At 50.8% G+C, this 18,848-nt stretch overlaps 7 protein-coding genes across 7 annotated transcripts; 3 read left to right on the top strand and 4 right to left on the bottom strand.

The window, feature by feature from the left end:
• Positions 1-235: 235 nt before the first annotated feature.
• BO82DRAFT_294196 (putative MFS transporter) lies at positions 236-1,809 on the top strand (the record flags this gene model as incomplete). The annotated part of the gene is made up of 3 exons (XM_025631814.1): positions 236-571; positions 616-849; positions 919-1,809. 3 exons carry the CDS (start codon positions 236-238, stop codon positions 1,807-1,809), a joined length of 1,461 nt encoding a protein of 486 aa, XP_025487455.1.
• A 696-nt stretch (positions 1,810-2,505) lies between these two features.
• Positions 2,506-4,909, top strand: BO82DRAFT_358366 (uncharacterized protein). Its single transcript, XM_025636269.1, has 9 exons — positions 2,506-2,831; positions 2,887-2,926; positions 2,997-3,476; positions 3,525-3,649; positions 3,698-3,892; positions 3,945-4,183; positions 4,254-4,310; positions 4,414-4,497; positions 4,586-4,909. The coding sequence occupies exons 1-9, from the start codon at positions 2,585-2,587 to the stop codon at positions 4,901-4,903; spliced, it is 1,785 nt and encodes a 594-aa protein (XP_025487454.1). The 5' UTR covers positions 2,506-2,584; the 3' UTR covers positions 4,904-4,909.
• A 256-nt stretch (positions 4,910-5,165) lies between these two features.
• BO82DRAFT_358365 (amidohydrolase family protein) lies at positions 5,166-6,239 on the bottom strand. Its single transcript, XM_025636268.1, has one exon. The coding sequence runs from the start codon at positions 6,196-6,198 to the stop codon at positions 5,233-5,235; it is 966 nt and encodes a 321-aa protein (XP_025487453.1). The 5' UTR covers positions 6,199-6,239; the 3' UTR covers positions 5,166-5,232.
• An 845-nt stretch (positions 6,240-7,084) lies between these two features.
• On the bottom strand, positions 7,085-7,794 carry BO82DRAFT_435939 (BTB/POZ domain-containing protein; the record flags this gene model as incomplete). The annotated part of the gene is made up of 3 exons (XM_025641077.1): positions 7,085-7,459; positions 7,513-7,639; positions 7,703-7,794. 3 exons carry the CDS (start codon positions 7,792-7,794, stop codon positions 7,085-7,087), a joined length of 594 nt encoding a protein of 197 aa, XP_025487452.1.
• An 859-nt stretch (positions 7,795-8,653) lies between these two features.
• On the top strand, positions 8,654-11,765 carry BO82DRAFT_395480 (putative beta-N-acetylglucosaminidase). Its single transcript, XM_025638791.1, has 4 exons — positions 8,654-8,740; positions 8,788-8,910; positions 8,974-11,019; positions 11,105-11,765. The coding sequence occupies exons 1-4, from the start codon at positions 8,705-8,707 to the stop codon at positions 11,480-11,482; spliced, it is 2,583 nt and encodes an 860-aa protein (XP_025487451.1). The 5' UTR covers positions 8,654-8,704; the 3' UTR covers positions 11,483-11,765.
• A 350-nt stretch (positions 11,766-12,115) lies between these two features.
• Positions 12,116-14,484, bottom strand: BO82DRAFT_424342 (galactose-proton symport; the record flags this gene model as incomplete). Its single annotated transcript, XM_025640290.1, has 8 exons — positions 12,116-12,417; positions 12,473-12,587; positions 12,638-13,644; positions 13,715-13,805; positions 13,868-13,893; positions 13,966-14,229; positions 14,292-14,366; positions 14,429-14,484. The coding sequence occupies 8 exons, from the start codon at positions 14,482-14,484 to the stop codon at positions 12,192-12,194; spliced, it is 1,860 nt and encodes a 619-aa protein (XP_025487450.1). The 3' UTR covers positions 12,116-12,191.
• Positions 14,485-16,605: 2,121 nt separating this feature from the next.
• On the bottom strand, positions 16,606-18,458 carry BO82DRAFT_435937 (folylpolyglutamate synthase). Its single transcript, XM_025641076.1, has 5 exons — positions 18,414-18,458; positions 18,199-18,363; positions 17,236-18,131; positions 17,028-17,182; positions 16,606-16,975 (listed from the first exon to the last, which is right to left on the bottom strand). Exons 1-5 carry the CDS (start codon positions 18,429-18,431, stop codon positions 16,746-16,748), a joined length of 1,464 nt encoding a protein of 487 aa, XP_025487449.1. The 5' UTR covers positions 18,432-18,458; the 3' UTR covers positions 16,606-16,745.
• Between the last annotated feature and the right edge of the window lie 390 nt (positions 18,459-18,848).

The raw sequence follows: 18,848 nt of genomic DNA, 5'->3' as shown, positions 1-18,848 counted from the left end.
AGTTGATATCACGCTACCTCTTTCTCAGAACCCATTCGCTCCTTAGCATACTGCTGCGTGTTTGCAGATTCCGTTCTTTATTAGCGACTGATGACATGCATTGCTGCACCTACCGCTCCTTTCATTCTCCTTCCACAATAGGACGATGTTCGACAAAGATTCTTTACAGTCATTCTCCTTGGAGGTCGATCCATATGAATGTCAGCGGTCTCACAGGCCTCGATCAGATCGGGAAATGCACCACGGATCATCTCAAGCCCTGGTGCAGGCCTCCAGCCATACTTCAGATCATCCTTTATCTCGCGTTGATGATGATAGCGGAGTACCCCAAGCAAGATGTCATTTTCATCTTTCATCTGCGCGGCGGATTTCGATTGTTATTATGCTCTCGTACTGTGCATTCCTTGCCCCGATCTCATCTACAGCCATTTTTACAGCTGTGGCGGACCTCGCCAGAACGTTTGATACCACCCCGGATATCATATACGCCAGCAACTCTCTCTATCTCGGATGTATGGGGGTTTCTGCCCTTATTTGGGGCCCTGCAAGCCAAGTTTGGGGTCGCCGGCCTGTAAGTGCAATTCAGACTATTTTGATCTGTGCTAACGAGCGCAGCTTCTCATCACAAGCTCAATCCTCTTCTGCGCGTTTACCGTTGCCTCTGCCTTCGCCCCAAACCTAGTGTCCTACTTTATATTCCGAGGATGTGCCGCACTACAAGGCACCTCTTTCCTCGTTATCGGCAATGCCATCGTCGGAGATATATACGAACCAACAGCCCGAGCCTCCGCACTGGGCTGGGTTCTCTCAGGAAGCCTCACCGGACCTGCTCTGGGTCCTTTCCTCGGCGTAAGTGACAAACGACTTGCGTCTTTCAAAGCGAGAACCAATTTTTAACTCAATCCCTCACACGCACAGGGCATAATCATGACCTTCCGTCCCTGGCGCACAATCTTTTATCTCCTCTCCGCCCTCAGCCTCTGCGCAACCGTCCTCATCATAACTATTCTTCCAGAAACCATCGCCCACAGAACCAGCCTCTCTCTCCGCGGCCAACCGTTCCGCACCCAAGCCCAACAGCTCTGGCATCAAACTTCGCCCTTCCGCATCCTCCACCTAATAATCGCTTACCCAAATATACTCTGCACCGGCCTCGCGGCAGGTGCACTGGTGTGGAATGAATACGCCCTCCTGACTCCGATCCGCCACACCCTCAATCCACGCTTCTACCTGACCAGCCCCATCGAAGCAGGGCTGTTGTACCTCCCTTCTGGCTTCGGCTACCTGACGGGGACCTTCTTCAGCGGCCACTACACTGACCGCATCGCCCGCTACTACATCCGCCGGAGGCAAGGACAGCGTATCCCCGAGGACCGGCTCCGCTCCTGCCTTCCTTTCATCTGCCTCGCCAGCCCCGCCTGCGTGTTGATCTATGGGTGGACGGTGGACGCCGGCGTCGGCGGCATCTCGCTTCCAGTGGTCCTCATGTTCGTGCAAGGCGTCGCGCAGATCTTCTGTTTCCCCAGCTTGAACACGTACTGCTTGGACGTGATGCAGGAACAAGGGCGGAGCGCGGAGGTCGTTGGCGCGAACTATGCCTTTCGGTATGTGTTTGCGGCACTGGGGACGGGCGTGGCGATGCCGATTATCAAGGTGGTTGGGGCCGGATGGTTCAATACGATTTCTGCCCTGTTCTTGGTCTGTGCGGGTGGACTTGTGTGGTTGACGGCTGTGTTTGGGGTGGGGTGGAGGGAGGCTGTTGATCGGAGGAAGCAGCAGCAGCAGGCCGGGGAGAAGTCAATGAGATAGGTCCTGGGTAATGTGCAACCGGGTACTCAATAAAAGAATAATATGGACGATAGTATATGTGACATATATGGATCCCAACTATACCCTCCCTCCCTGACCAGCTGAATTACAATTTGCCAAGAGTTTCATTTGGTGATTGAAGGCCAGGAACTACAGAAAATGGCTTGAATAGCTACTTCTACACACAAGGATTATATCTAAAAGCCGGATCTATGGATCTATCGAACAAGATTGTTAATGTGAGTCCGGTTTTTAGCTAGTTCCTCTGATAGCCACATGTAATTAAATACTCCTTCACTTCATCCTTAACAAGTACATATATTCTAAGTAATGTTAAGTTGTTTTAATAAGTTTCACAGGCCAAAAAGGGTAGACCTAAAAAGGTAAGCAGAGGCGCTAGCAGGAACAGGATTATTTTGTGATGTTTGAATCGGCTATGAAAGCTTGCTTGTATAAGGTAGTTTACACCTCTTGCTTCTCCATTCTGCCTTCAGGAAATTCTATATGTTGGCAATAGACCATATTTGGCTATGTTGATATCATCGGTTTCAGATCGCTCCACAGAAACTAAGATAAGTCAACTGCAGGCGACGAGCTAGGATTGCCCGAGGCGTCTCTGCGGGGTTGAATGACAATCAATCAACGACACCTGCCGCTCGTGCGTCCTGGTTCGGCATTCCTCATCCCTTCCGTCTCCTTATCTCAAGACTCCTCCTCAATCATCACTTGAATAGACAGCTTAAGCATACGAGTATACCAAAATCACAAACTCAAGATGGCACGCACGACGCGCCGCATGGATTTACAAGTCTCCTTGACGGACGCCGGAAACGAGAGCAGCGCCGAACACGATCCCAGCTCCAACATCAAGCATACTGGCCAAGAGGCAACTACACCCTTATCTCCAGAGCAATTATCTCGCAGTACAGCCGAGATTGAGCATGTGTTCGGAGCAGAAGACACGTCCGAACAGCCCACAACGACTCGCAGAGAGCTCTGGTCATATTATCTGTACTACAATGGTAAATGCCCCTATCGCCACACGCAGCAAGCTATAAATGACGGTTTGCATTCTAGGCGATAATGGAGTTGGACCTGGCTCTTACACTCAAACACTGTCTGTCTATTCCAACCTGCCAGGCTGATCATACCCCTCAAGCCCTGAGCTAATGCCATTATTTCACCAGCTTTCAATGGGCGCTCAATGGTGCTGGGTGGCAGCCAGGCACTAACCCTCGCAAGCCATGCACAGATAACTCACCCTGTGTCGTTCCATGGGCCGGAGGAACTCGTTCTGTCTCCTCTGTTGTCCTGATCGCCAACGGGCTGAGCTTCACGTTCATGACAGTGACATTTGTTTGGCTCGGAAGTGCAGCAGACTATGGCTCCTTTGGTCGCTGGCTGCTTTTAGTCTTGACCGTGATTTGCTGGGCCATGCAATACGCTATGATGTCCGTCCGACACCCTAATCAATGGCCCACAGCAATGGGCCTTTACGTGATCTCGTACGTCGCATATGGCGCAACACTAGTCTTCTATGCAGCCGTGTTTCCGAGGCTCGCGCGCCATATGCCGCATGTCCAAAGCGCCCGCCGAGATTTGAAAGAAGAGAAAATTAGCAAGAGGGAGTACGACGCAATTGAGTCTTTGGAGCGGAATCACATCAGGTACAGACGTCCTTGTGTACTTTAGATATGGCGGCTAATAGAGACTAGCAACGTTTCCACTGCACACAGCAATATCGGATACTTGGCAGTGTTGGTTCTGAATCTGAGCGTGCTTTTGCCTCTCCAGAAGTACTCTTTCTCGAACAACCTGGCACTTTGCTTGACAAACTCATGTCGGTTTCTTACCCATTGCGTTCGAAGGCGAATACTGATCAAGCCAGACTGGGTGATTCTAGGAATTTGGTGGTTCATCTTCCAGCAGAAACGCCCCGGCCCTAGGGTCCCTGAAGGATCAAGCTACGCGACTATTGGCTTCAAGCAAATCTGGCTCGCGCTGCGTAAGGTCCGGTCCTTGCCGCAGACCTTTCTCTACTTCGTGGCATACTTTCTCCTCGCAGATGGCCTCAACACCACAGGTTAGTGGAATTCAATCTGCCTGGTTTCTGCTTGCTAAGTTCTCCGCCATAGGCACCCTAGTCTCGATCATTCAAAATGACTTCGTGGCATTCTCCTTCATCCAAGTCACATACCTGGGAATAGTCCAAGCTACATGCTCAATAGCCTCCACATTCGGCTTCTGGTACATTCAAAACTACTTCAAGATTCGCACAAAACGCATGTTTCTCATCACAAACTTCTTCACCGTTCTCATTCCCTTTTGGGGAATGCTGGGTTTATGGACCAAGCGAATTGGGTATCATCACCGGGTATGTCCAAATTTCGAAATGCTTCCTTCAAAGCAGAAAGAACACTGACAAGAAGCTCCTATGCCTCCAGTGGGAGTTCTATCTCTACAATGTCATTTTCGGCCTGTTCCAAGCCCCATACTACGCCGTAAGCCCTTTCCCCCTTCAACCTAATCTCTAAAGAGTCCCGAATGTTCTGTCTGTGAAACCACACAACGAAGAAAGGTCCACTTACGCATTCAATCCTCCAGTACGCCCAAACAATGATCAGCGAACTCATGCCGCCCGGGTACGACAACATGTTTTTCGCTCTCTTCGGGATCACCAATCGCGCGGTAAGAACCACCATCCTAGCTCCTCCCCCACCCAAGCCACCGGCAAAATCATTACTGATGACTGACTATTTTATGACATGATATCTAGTCCTCAATTATCGGTCCCAATGTCGTGCAGGCCATCATCAATGACACCCAGAACAACTGGATGGGGTTTCCGTTTCTGTTTGCGATTTGTGCGGCGGCGATGGTGGCGATTATGTTCGTGGATGTGGAGAAGGGAAGAGAGGATGGGAGGCGGTTTGTGGAGGAGCACGCTGCTGTTGCTCCGGGTTCAGACCTGGGAGGGCCAGGGTTGAAAACTGGGAAGGTAGTCAAGGGACCTGCCAGTATAAATGCGGAGGTCGTGGGAGGGGAAGAAGGGAGTTCGGGAGAAAGGGGAGCTGGTAATGATGCGCCGCGTTGAGTAGAGTCTATAGTCTTGGTACACATACACATTACACAGGCTACAGCAGAGACTAGTATAGAAAGCTGCTCTGCGTGAAGAATAGCACCAGGAAATCCAGTTACGTCTGTACCAACGCCTCCAGCAGAATGCAAGTCCAGACTGATTAAGAGTATACAGCAGCAGACAAACTAAATTGATCTTACATGAAAAGAGCTATATAGCCTTGTCCAACATTATGTATATACAGAAAAAGGCATGGCACGTAAAGCCACCGCATAGAGCTGCCGCCAAACTGCTTCATGTATGAATAGGTATGCTAATCAACGGACCAACCAATCAACCATCATTCACAACTTTCCTGCTCTGACGCCCAGTAGGTTCTCCGCATTCCGATAGGCAAACAACTCCAGGTCCTCACCTGTAATAAGACCACTTTCCTCAATCTCTCTGAGAAAAGCCAGACCCTTCTCATTCGTCGAAAAGGGATAGTCAACGCTGTACAGCACATGCTCAATCGAGGTTGTCTTGAGGAGACACGCCAACGGCGTCAACGAGAACATGCCACTGGTCGTAACCCAGATGTTATTCCTCCAGACTTCGCGAAAACTCCTCTCCCTGCCCCATCTCTGCGAAACCGTGCAAACGCGCTCGAGCTGGAAGGGAAGCATCTCACCCATATGGCCAATGACGATCCTCAACGTCGGATATCGATCAAAGACCCCACTGGCGTAGAGCCTGAGGACATGCAAGCCCGTCTCCGCGTGCCAGGCCCAGCCGTAGGCACTCAACGCCAGCGCGACCGAGTCGTCATAGTTTCCCTTGTAGTACTCCATCATCGAATCGCTGGCGAACGTCGGGTGGATGTAGAGCGGCACGTCGAGCGCCTGCGCTCTCTCGAAGACCGGCCAGAAGCGCTCGTCATCGTAGTATTCCCCGCCCGTGTGGTTCTCGATCAGCGCACCCACAAACCCCAGCTCTTTCACACAGCGCTCCAGCTCCGCTGCGGCGGCGGCGGGCTCGCGCATCGGCAGCATCGCGAACCCTGCGAGTCGCGTTGGGTGCTGCGCAACGGCGGCGGCCAGGTCATCGTTCACGGCGGTACAGAGCGATGCGTTGATGTCGCCGGGTCCGTGCGAGATCACTTGGATGGATACGTTGCCGTGGTCGAGATCGTGGATGCGCTCGTCGCCCAGCGCCTCGAGCTTCCTGCGGATGGGCGGGGGAAACGCGGCGTAGTGGGCCTGGGCCTCGGGGCTTGCTTCGCTCACTTTGCGCGAGCTGTAGTGTTCTTCGAGAGTGATTAGTGGAATCATGGTTGTGTGATTGGAGTTGTGGTTCGGGTGGCGGAAAATAGAGTTGTGCTTACAGCAATGAGTTGAGCTTGCTGAAGGTGAAGTGGGTTCCATTGTGATCAAATACTAAACCATGGTGCTAAAGTCCGAACCGAGTAAGTCCGGGTGGTGTATGTCGGTCGCTATGAACTTGCAAACAGGGACTAGTACGGCTCAGTCTATGAAGCTTAGTCCTTCAACCGTGGCTAGTGTCATGAGGGAGAATCCTTTGGATGGGAGGAGTAGAAGGATCAGAGAACGAGGTCTCTTATCGCCGTTAAGCCCCGTTAACTCCCCAGCCATTGCCTTTTGCTTAACTTGACATAGCATAGAACAAAGAAATATTGAAGATCATGATATAATCTCAGTCGCATTGATTTAAGATCTATTAGACTTGCCTGGACTCTGTGCCGTTATCGGTCTAGAATATGTGCTAGTGCTTCCTCAAGTGCTCCTTTCGATATAGTTAGAGTACTGTTTTGGTAGAACGTGTGTCGTGATTGCTCCTGATTGATCTGCTATGGTGTTCCAGCTTTATAATCATAAAGGTTCTGGTGAAGACAGCACAACCTTATGTAAGTCAATTATACCACCTTTGATACTTGTTGATGCATCATCTAGCTCTGCCTCGGAGGATACTTCCAACACAATAAAGGCAAAGGGAAGTGTGCGGCTCATTGGTGTTGTGCCAACTCTAATCTGTATCACAACGTAATATCCAACTGTCATCTGCAGCGATGAAGATTTCATTGTAATAGTTCTACCTTTGAGACAGGTGGCTCTTTTTTTTTTCAAGTCAAAACAAGCTCAAGAAGATAAGATCCAAGCAGTCCAAACAAATCTCACTGCACAAGCATGATCCAAGATCCTACCGAGCTCCACGGAAATCCTCGCTAGCTTCCAGTTCCCCGATGTGTTCCTGGGAAGTCCTCACAAGAATGTCTCGGAGACTCCTGTCCTCCTTAGTGGTACGCTTGTATGCCTCTTCTATCGCAACGGGAAAGTCGTCCATCTGCCAGCACGCCTCCACGATAGACTTGAACTTCTCTCTTGCGCGGTCCTTAAGCCGGGGGACCTGGTATTTATCTGCAACCTGATAAACCTTGACATTCAACAGCATGGGTGATGTGCGGCCTTGGTCACTGCCGCTGCTGTCGTATTCGAATCCGTACATGAATTGGAACATTGCTTCTATCGCACGGGGTTCGTCTTCTTTGAGGTGAATTTCGTTCTCCTTTGCTTCCTGAAAGTAGTTATAGTATTTTCTTTTTGTTACTCCGGCACATGGAAACCTACCGGCCATGTGCCTTGGAAGAGACGAGAGAAATATTCGGACTGCCCACAGACGACTACCCGATGAACCTGGAAATCTTGGTCAAGGGTGTGAACGGTGAGGTCGGAGAACTCCGATGACGAGTAGTAACTATTCTGATCAGATTCTTTTCTTCCATAGATTGCTAATGGGGTGACCGAAGAAGGTACCTACTTCTTAATGCTGGCCAACAGATCACCTGGCTTTTCTGTGTGAACATCGTCCTTGACATCAACAGACTTCTGATCCGGGTCAGAGGAAGCCATTCTTGTAGCTTGATCTAGAGATGGTCAAGAGCCAGACGGTTGATGACTGGGCTGTTTGCCCGTAAGATCGTTTCTCGAGGGAGATAGAGAGGTGAGTGTCGGAGTGAGGACAATTTCATAGCGCCCAGAAAGTGTTGACTGGGTGAATTACTGACTCGGCTTAGCTGGCCTAACTAGACTCTGTTGATATAAGATGTAGTACTAATAGAGTTACTGACCCAAAAGAGGAAAAGCTTACTACCTTGTAGATTTATAAAAGTGGTAAGAACAAAAAATCTATACAAATTTGTAGTGTTTATATACTCGCAGTTCTGATTAAAATCATGTGACCTTGCTGAACCGAGGCGTTACACGCACAACACCAACGGACTCCTCCTTGATGAGCTACCTTGGTTGGTAAAGGTTGTTCACTGTGAATAAAAGTCTACGCAGTTTCTCTAAAGCCAACTCGACCAGAAATGCAGACCTTCATCTATCCAGTAGTTCTTGACTCGAGGTGACGCTGAGCTGCCCGATGCTTATGTTTATATATAGAATTTGTACAACTGGTGTCTTGAAGTAACGTATTATTGGAATCCTACCCTCGAAAGGAGCCCTGACCGGCTTCCTAGAATGACAATCGACCCCCCAAGCTGCATGATGACGCCTAAGCAAGTGCTTGAACAAATCTTCAAGTATAGGAACGTGCTTCGCATACCTTACTACAAACGGGTGGGGTTCAGGCTGACTCTGGCTAGCAAATGAGATCGATAAGATAATCAGTTTCCGTAACGTTGCCGTTCCCCATCGATTCTTCCCCTCATTCCATTGTATCCAACACCTTCCATTTACCCTTTCATTCCCCTGTTTTGGGAGTGCTGTCTGCCACTGGTTCCTCAGATTAAACCCCACCAATCGATTTTCTACTGAGATGTCGTCTGCAGATTTGCAGAAAAGAGTCGGCCAGGTAGGCTTGTCCCTACAGTATCCGGAAAATAGCTAACCAAGCTCCAGCTATTTGTAGTCGGCTTCCATGGTCTGGGACCTAGTACCGAGATCAAGACCTTGATCCACGAATACGGAGTTGGAGGCATTGTTCTCTTCAAAAGAAACATCACCGACGTTGCACAACTACGGGTAGGCTCGACTTGTTGAATCATTATCGCAACCTACTGGCTAATCCAAAGCCTCCACTACAAGGCTCTGACGGATGCTCTGCAACGGGAAGCACAACTAGCTGGTTACACCCATCCCCTCTTCATCAGTATCGATCAGGAGAATGGATGGGTCACCAGAATCTCACCTCCAATGGCCTCGCAGCTCCCGGGGCCCATGGCTCTGGGTGCGACTAACTCAACCGATCTTGCATACAAAGTTGGAAGGGCAACAGGGCAATTGCTGAAACATGTCGGCATTAATATGAACTATGGTCCCGTCTGTGACATTAATTCCGAGCCATTGAATCCCGTTATCGGCGTACGCAGTCCGGGCGACGACCCAGAATTCGTTGGCCGATTCGCAAGCGCGATCGCCCGAGGCCAACGCCAGCACAGCGTCATATCTTGCGTTAAGCACTTTCCCGGGCATGGAGATACTGCCACAGACTCCCACTATGGGCTTCCTGTGATTTCGAAGACGCGGGAGCAACTAGAGCAATGTGAGCTCGTGCCATTTCGGCGAGCGACAGCCGAGGGGATCGAGGCTGTTATGACCGCACATATCTCCCTACCCGGCCTGGGAGATGGCAAGCTCCCAGCTACTCTCTCGCCTGATGTGCTCAGTATCCTTCGGGACGAAATGGAGTACGATGGTATGATACTCACAGATTGTCTGGAGATGGACGGAATCCGTGCGACCTATGGCACTGAAGAAGGCTCCGTCTTGGCCCTTGCAGCTGGTAGCGATAGCCTCATGATCTGCCACACTTACGATGTTCAAGTTGCGTCAATTCGCCGTGTCTGCGAGGCTGTCGAAGCAGGTCGACTCTCCATGACTAGGATAGAAGAAGCGTACCGACGTGTGACCCAGCTCAAGCAGAAACTTTTAAGCTGGGAGGAAGCACTGCACACCGATGACGCCTTTGAATCGAGATTCCGTGAAATCGACTTGCAAAATCGCGAGCTGGCCGACGATGCCTATACCAAGTCGGTAACAGTCGTTCGAGACACATCGAAGTTTCTACCAGTCTCAAGGTCATGCAAGGTCATTTTACTTTTTCCTGGAGACGAAACCCCGGCTGGAGGTGCAGTAGATGGAGAGGGGCTTGGTCGAAAGGGATCGTACAACGGATCCGTATATCTTGATGCTCTAAGACATTACAACCCAACCGTCACCGAAATCCGCTACGGAGCAGCAGGCTTGTCTGCGGAGGAGTGGCGAAATGTCGAGGCTGCTGACGCCGTTATCCTCACTACAATCAACGCGCGTGAATCACCATTTCAGAGAAAAATGGGACAGGGACTGCTCAACCGTGCTCGAGCACTGGTAAGCATTGCGGCCTGCAACCCCTACGACTTCCTCGATGATCCTACTATTGGCACCTATATCACCACGTACGAGCCCACCTTGGAGGCATTCTCGGCCGCCGCAGCGACGATATTCGGCGCCGCGACGGCAACAGGCAAACTCCCAGTTAGCACCCAGGAACCGCGACTATTCATCAAACTTTCTCCCCTCGACGACCCCGAAGACCTCAAACAAGTGCACACCATCTGGAACACCTCCCTACCCACCTACCCTCTCCCCCTCGAGAGCCTCCATAAACTTCTCCCCCAATCCCACGGCCACCACTTCCTGGCCCGCACTGGCAACACCATAATCGGCTTCTGCCTGACCTACTCCCGCACGACCGACGACGAGAAATCCGCCTACCTCTCCGCGATCGCCGTCTCCCCGGCCGCCCAAAACCAGGGCATTGGGAGTACGCTCCTCCAAGAAGTCATCGCCTGGTACACGACCACCCACCAGATCACCCGCCTCGACCTGAGCAGTTCATTCCCGCGCTTCTGGCCGGGCCTCCCCGACGACCTCCCGCCAGCGGCAACAAAATTCTTCGAAAACCGGGGCTTCATCTTCACCACACCGCCCCCGCGCCACGTCGACCTCTACCGGACCATCACCGACTTCCACCTCGAGGAGAGACACATTGCCAAAGCCACAAGGCAGGGCTACACCTTCGCCCCGCTCCAACCAGATCACTATGAGGAATGCATCGCCGGACAGCGGAGGAACTTCTCGCATAACCAGGTTAAAAGAACACCCCTCTCTTCTCTTCCTCTCCCCTAGACAAACCAGATAGCTTTGACTAACATGTATTTAAACTAAACCACAGGCCTGGGTCCAAACCTACATCACCCTCCACCCGAAAACGCACCCCAACAGCATCATGGCCGTCTTCAGCCCGCAAGGCCACCAGATCGGCTGGACGCTGATGCTCGACCCGTCCTCCCCTTTGCTTCAGACACAATGGGCACTGCCGCCCGTCTGCGGGGGCCCAGACTCCCGCACCGGGCTGATCGGGTGCGTGGGCGTGGACAAGGACCACCGGGGCAAGGGCGTCGGGGTGGCGATGCTGGCGCATGCGCTGGCGCATCTCCGGGAGCGCGGGGTGCAGGGGGTGATGGTTGACTGGGTGGTATTGGAGGGGTTCTATGAGTCGGTGGGGTTCGACGTGTGGAGGGGGTATCGGCTAGGGTCGCTCCGGATCTAGCAAGTTGTGATGTTGGGAATAAGCATCGGAACTTGGATAATAATGTCGTTGGTCAGTTTTAGCATCTGGATTTAATGGTTCTAATGATGGGGCAATTACTTATGTTCCTCTTGTGATGCGCCGAATATCGGGCGACCACTTGAGAGGGGACAACAACCAACAAAAGTGAGGGGGTGTTTTCCGAGAGGGAGGGGGTTCCGCTCCCCGCCGGAATTCTCTTCCGAGGATTTCGACTCCCTGCATCTTGTCTCGTAAAAGTCCGCTAACTCTCATTCAGAGGTGTACATTGCTAATGATCACTTTCTCCAGAGATCAGCGTGAAGATATAGCATAGAAAGGATTCAATCACGATGTTACAGTAGAAGACTGGGACCGCTTCTCGAACCACGCTTAAGCCGTATACTCGGAAGTCTATAATGACAGCTCAAGCATGCGATGATCCGCAAAATCATCTGTAAACGTACGGTTGACTAATCGTAGATAGTCATTCATTTTTAACTAACGTATTACATGACCTCTCATAATGGTAAAAGTGATATTTCCCTCCAGATTCGGTCTGACACATTTATGCCACGTAGACTCCGGAAGTGAATATTACAACCACTGAGGATTTTCATCTTGACAAAGGAAACACGCATAAGGAAATTTGCTCGAGCAGGATGGATGCGAGGAGCGTCGACAGGCCTGCTGTAAATCGTTCTTTGACAATCTAGCCGCTGGTCGCGAGGTGGTCGAGCTTGTACAGGGGCTCAAGGTGAGCACTGCGACGGCAGAAGATGTAGCGATTGACCCACCATGGGAGCACCTGGAACAGTTGATAGCGCATGTGCATGGCTGTGGGTACTCCGAAGATGTAGTCAAGCTCTTCGAGAGTCCGCTGCTTGGTCTCAGGGACCCAGAAGAAGATCATAACTAAAGCAGTGATGTTGAGGGCCCTAAGGTGTAATGGATCAGAGGCTAGATTCTTGAACCATGCACGGAGCGACTTACGCGTAGAACCCGAAGGCACCGGTTGGGGTCATCACTGCAAGCATACGCGGGAAGGTGATGGAGAGGACCGAAGCCCAGCCCATATTGATCGCCACACCCCAGGACATTCCGATTTCTGAGAAGGGGTAAGCATATAATGGTATGTACATATCGTTGAAGACTTACCTCTGTGGGACAGTGGAAAAACTTCGGCAGAGTAGGTGAACGGAACAGGACCCTCACCAGGAGAATAGAATGCAGCGAAGATGAAGACAAAAAGCGCAATACATGCCAGGTGGGCAGTAGAATCTTTCGGGATGTAGAAGCAGAAACCGGCAGCCAGCAAGGTCCAGGCCATGTTCGGGAAGGTGAAGAGCAACAAAGTTCTACGACCGAAAGTGTCGATAGTGAACACAGCGGGAAAGGCGAACAGGAAGTTCACAAGACCAAATCCCCAGGAGGCAAAGAGAGCCCCGGTAACACTGGCCCCTGCCTGTTGAAAGACAGTAGACGAATAGAAGGCGACAATGTTAATACCACACATCTGCTGTGCGATCATTACTGTGAAACAAGCAAGGGTGGCACGCCGAATCCGGGGAATAGTGAACAGTTCTCCGAAGCGACTGATGTAATTACCCGTACCAGAAATGTCCTGCTCAATCTTGATCTGAGCATAGATGTAGTACAGATCGCGTGCAGCCTGCAAATCGGTATTGCGCAAACGACGCAGAGATTGATACGCGTTGCGAAGCTTACCCTTCTTGATGTACCAACGAGGGGATTCTGGACAGAAATAAACCCCAAGAAGCAAAGGCAGGGCTGGGATAAAAGCCGAACCCAGCTGAAGTCTCCACGAGATATCGCCCGTATTCTTGACGGCAAGGTTTGCCGAGCAACCAAGGAGAATGCCGAAAGCTGTCCATAGCTGCCAGCACATTACAAGACCGCCGCGGATAGAAGCTGGGGTGTTCTCAGCACAGAAAACGGGAATAGTGGCCGCTTTGAGTCCCATACCCAGCCCCAACAAGAGACGGGTAACGAAAAGCTGAGGCCAGGTCTGAGCACAAGCTGATCCGATCGGAGAAAGAAGACAGAAAATAGCAGAAATGAAGATGGCACCACGGCGACCAAGAAACTTGTTGGCAGGGTCAGACAGCCAGCAACCGAGAAAGGCACTGGAAATGAACGGAGCTCTATCTAAGAGGTCAGTCTCTTGCCTTGTGCTTACTGTAACACGCGCTATGAGGGCTAAGGGCGACAAACGCATTGATAAGACCAACAAGCCACTGGTTTCTGGCGGCATCGGGACCCTGCTCAGGAATTCCCAAAGCAACGGGGAAGGAGAGATTAGCACCTTAAGGAGCCGACCAGTCAGTCATAGGTTGGGAGAATATGAGATCTATGACCTTTACTTACCATTGCTTCCAGTTTGATCCCATCCCCTGAATTCGTGTGTTAGTCATTTGAACTTCAATGTCGGGTGGGAAGTGTGTCCGTGGGGTAAGATTTCTTACTGAACAGCAGCTCCAATAGAGCAGAGAATGATGGTGAAGTACAAAGCACGGGGCTGTGTCCACTTGTGTTCTGTCTCGTTGCGGACAGCATCAATCTCCTCGTTGGTCATATCAGGCACAGAAGCATACATCTGAGGGTCGCGTGCCACGAGAGCACCCTTCCTCAGGTAAGGAAGAATTTCAGTCAACTGAAACTCTTGAGCAAACTCCTCAACATCCTGAATCACTTGAGCTGGAGTCAAGTCCGCAAGAGGATTCTTGATCCTAGGTTCAAGTCAGCAGCTGCAGTGTGGATCGTAGTACAACGAAATATCCGGACAACTTACTTGGCAGTGACATTGTTGTTCAGATTGATGTGTTCAGCAGTGCCCTTCTCCATAGTTTCAGGCTCAGTACCAAGGCTGTACATGTCAGTTAAAATGGGAATGATACAAGAAGCCAGCTGGGATATAGGAGCACCTACCCCTGGTCAACCTCCGCGTCGACCGACTGGATCTGAGACCCTTCCTCCTTTGCCATATTGTTGGCCAGGACTAACACAGATAGGCAGTTGTCTTGAGTTGTAGGGACTAGGCAGGATAGAGATCACTGATACGTAAAATGTGGACAGGAAGAAGAGAACTACTTCAAAGAGAAGAGAAGAGAAGAAGAAGAAGAAGAAGAAGAAAGGAAGGAAGGAAGGAAGAGAGAGAAAGGGATGGTGGGGGGAATGGGAGAGATGATGGGAAGAAGAAGAAGAAGAAGAAGAGGAGGAGGAAGAGAAGAGGAAGTGAGGTGAGGGAAGAATAGGGAAGGCGAGACAAGAAGATGGTCGAGGGACGGACAAAGAGTGCAAATGGTGAGAGGGCGGATCCGACCCCGGCGGGCTGGGTTGGTTACATTCACCAACTGCTGCCAAAACACCCCTCCGCGAGGAAATAACCACGGGGCTAACAACTTTAGCTTTCAGTCTGGAGTCCCTGACAGTGATGCAGGGGTATGATTTACTTCCAGGGACCCTGCTAAGGTTCAGTACACCTACAGAAGAAAGAGACACTGTCTTTATCTCAAATATCTTTCGATGGACCGGATATGTTGGAGAGATACAAGACTTTCAAGACAAAACAAAGAGTATAAACAGACTCTCAGCACATCCAAGTGAAGTGATGTCGATCTGACATGAAAGATCAACCCACCCCGGCTTCCCCAGGTCTCTCGGACAATGGTTCCAGATCACTGTTACCAGTCGGAAGATACCTAGATAAATTCCCAGTAGGGACTTGGCAGTGTCAGGTGCGTGTCTGTGGGAGGTGATATGCTTTATCTGGCGGAGAAAGTACTGTACTAGGTACCTAGTACTAGTATAGACACACATCACAAAAAAAACACAAAGCCCGATCCAATGACTCTGCTTCGAAACTACATCCTCGCACGGCTCGCCGCCACGAGCCATCCTCTTTGCTAAGGTCTGTCGCTTTGAGAACATAATAAGACATCTTCTTTATGGATCAATGGTCTCGTCTTTTCACTAATCTTTGATTTGATCCCCAATCTCTATTCGCCATGCGAGGACGACGGCCGCGTCCCGTTGTGACACGAAAGACAGACACTCGAGTCTTGCATACCAGAGACTGGCGGTGGACCAGATTTCTGACAAACCACGAAATCGGATTCCGACCAGCAAGGTCTCTATCTTTCACTTCCACCAATCCTGATGCGAGCCTCGCACAGGAACTGGTGTGACCCCAGAAGACTAGACCACTGATTCGGTGGTTCCCCCCGCCTGAATGATGGTCCCCGCAGGGATACAAAACCACTTCGACGCGGCATGGCTATGATCATTGTCGAGCTCAAGTCTTCCTAAGTATATGCTCTTCCGTCTCTTCTATGACTGGCTAACCATGAAATCTACTATGTGGATTATCGTATGCTTCGGGCTCCCAGTATCTATATCCACCTACATTGACGTTCCTCGTTCGGACAATTCCCCCGTTCCTTTCATTGATCCAGACTCACGTGCAAACCCACATCCGGGGTCCATGAAAGAATCCACAATGACAGGCTGCAGACACACCGAGGCCGATCCAAGGTTACGGAAGCGGGACTCAGAACAGTTCTTTATCTACGAAGGCTTCGCGGGAGGCTTGCAGGGATGAGTGCAGTGCAGTCCACGCACCTAGCCGGTTCGAAACACGAAGTGTCACTGGATCGAGTAACTCTGGATCAGGACAGGATCAGGGTCGTCTTTGAAGGCATCCACGCCTGACCGCTGGTTGATGGCAAAGTACTTGGTTTAGGCCTAGCGCTCCCCGCGTGCCTCCGATAATGTGTGTAAGCACTCGTCGCTGTAGCGAGATTGCTTCAGAAATGGCCAATCCAGAAAAATGACTAACCCTGCGATGATCATCCAACGGCGAATAAGCTTCCTCCGATGCTCCCGCCCAGGGTTATAGCGCCATGCAAGCGAAGCTTGGTTAGGCTTAATTAGGTTTTATTGGTGACATCCTCCGCATGCCTCAAAGTCATGATGAATACATCGATCTTATGGTACTAATAGCTAGGACTAGATGACTTCAGCCTATCGATCCTACATCACGAAGGCCAGGTTGCGTAAAGGAACCAAGGAAGCTAAACTCTAGAATCTTCTTGCGTACAAAGTCGCTCTGATGCCAAATGCAGTGGCGATTGACAGTGCTCTATCTAATGGTAGATAAACACATTTATAAAGGTTTATCGCGTCTCTTCTATGTAAGGTCATGTGTATACAACAGAATTCTTGACAAAGAGGAGCAGAAGCAGAGTTATACTTGGGGCCGTAAGATGCTGAGAGCACCTCCAGCCAGATGAAGACTACCAGTCACGAGGATCTGAGCACCACCTTGCGCAGCGCCAATCCTGTTAGCCAGTTTGATCGCGCCCTCGATAGTTGCTTCACTCGAGACTGAGGCCTTGGCATCACGTTGTCTCCACAACGAAGTATATATGGAGCACATATCTGGGAATGGGGTCTCCGGAACTTTGAGGGTTTTATCTATCATGGATGTCAGCTCTGGATCAGCCAGCGAAGTTGTTGCGAAACTCGCCTATTCTGGTGGAGCCATCATCCCTCTCTTCGTACGTAGTAAATATGACATATTCCGGCATAGCCCGCAATTCCGCAAGCGCCATCGCCAGACACTCGACAAGGTCAACCCCATCACGCTCCTCTGAGAAGTGGCTGAAAATCAGAACGCGGCATCTGATTCTGGGGTCAGCTCATCTTGTCTGACTACGAGAAGTAGTCCAACTTACGGGTTTGTTGTAGGCGTGTTGGTGTTTGAGACAAACCATGCAGCCGCTTGTCCGAGACTCAACGTGTTATGAGCCCCATCTATAAACCACCGAGATGCCCCGTCCTCGATAATCTCAAACCTACCAGCCCATTTGAAATTTTCCACAGCGCCGGCGATATCTGACTCGTCCAGTGAATGCTCTGGCGCTTTGATTTTTAGCCATGCTCTAGTTAGCTCGAGAGCCAGAGAACAGTTCAGGCGCTGCACAGGAATACTAAGAGTCTTATCATTCACTGGAAGCGAGTCATTCGTCGACACAAATGTTAAAGTGGTCTGTCTCTCAGCAGCGCGAAGGCGCAACACCTCGGCGGGATCTTCCTCCTGCGAGACTGAGAACGCAGGTGCGCCGGGCTTGAAAATCCCAGATTTGTGCCAAGCAACGTTTTCAATCGTGGGGCCAAGCTGCGCAACATGATCCATACCAAGAGCGGTGATAGCTGTCACCGCCGGATTCCGAATGACATTTGTGGCGTCATATTCTCCGCCGTGGTGCGTTTCAAATATAGCCGCATCAACATTCTCTCTGATGAAAGTGTGAAATGCTAGAAGCGCAAGAAGCTGAAGATAACGTGGCTGTCTCGCAGGAAGGACACTGGGTTCTGGATTAGGAGCCTCCAGCCTTTCCCATACTTCGAAGAAGTAACGAGTGAATAGCTCCTCCGGTATCGGCTGTTCGTTGATCTGAATCCTTTCGCGGATGCACTGTAAATCAGGCGAAGTATAAAGTCCAACCTTCTGAGGGAATCCGGTGCGCAACCCATGGGTACGAAGGAAGGAGCGGGTGAATGCACAGGTGCTGCCTTTCCCTTTGGTCCCGGCGACATGAACGATGTTGAGGCCGTTCACATCATTGTCCTAAAAACATTCATGTAAGAAGAAACCATTGTGGCGTGATGAGATGCTAGCATTGAACAATTCTTACCGAGTGCCCTAATTTCCGCAGCCAGTCTTCCATTCCAACCAAGCTAGGCACGCCCCGCAATGCTTGGTTGTCAGTCGGGGTCGCTGCATCTTGGTGTGTCGGGACCAGCGCGGGCGCTCTCGGCCGAGCTTTTCGTCGGCGACTCTCCAGGAGTTTAAGAGCGTTCTAAGAATGTTTAGTAAAATCTGCATAGAGAAGTAGTCGGCGGGCCATACCTCGTAGCTGCGCTTCATATCGGCAGGGCCCCTGGAACATGCCGGCTCTGGGGATGTTAAAATTAAGAGTCAGGCTCATTTGCCCCACGCATCTTATCTCCCAGCCCATGTTGCCGACGCCGGTCTCTCGGCATCGGCATCTCGTTCCTGAGGCATCATAACACGTGACCGTAGCGGCGAAGCCATCGAAACTCGATTCTAGCTACTCTATTGCTCTCGCATCTTGTTAGTTGAAATAATCAAATGTTGGGCTTGAAAAGGGAGACCGTCAGACCGGCATGTGAAGTTGAGTATAGCCCAGGTGCTACCCCTCGGAACCAAGACAACCCAAGCGCCAAGTCTGTACCTGTTTGACTCATGATCATACGTTTTTATCGACGCTCATAGATAAATCGATCTCAACTCATAAAGACATAGAGCAATCGGGCAGACCAG

This window comes from Aspergillus uvarum, assembly GCF_003184745.1.
Source record: "Aspergillus uvarum CBS 121591 unplaced genomic scaffold BO82scaffold_70, whole genome shotgun sequence".
NCBI classification, from domain to species: Eukaryota; Fungi; Ascomycota; class Eurotiomycetes; order Eurotiales; family Aspergillaceae; genus Aspergillus; species Aspergillus uvarum.
Note: the sequence above shows the minus strand (reverse complement) of the source record. Positions and strands in the feature narration are given on the sequence as shown.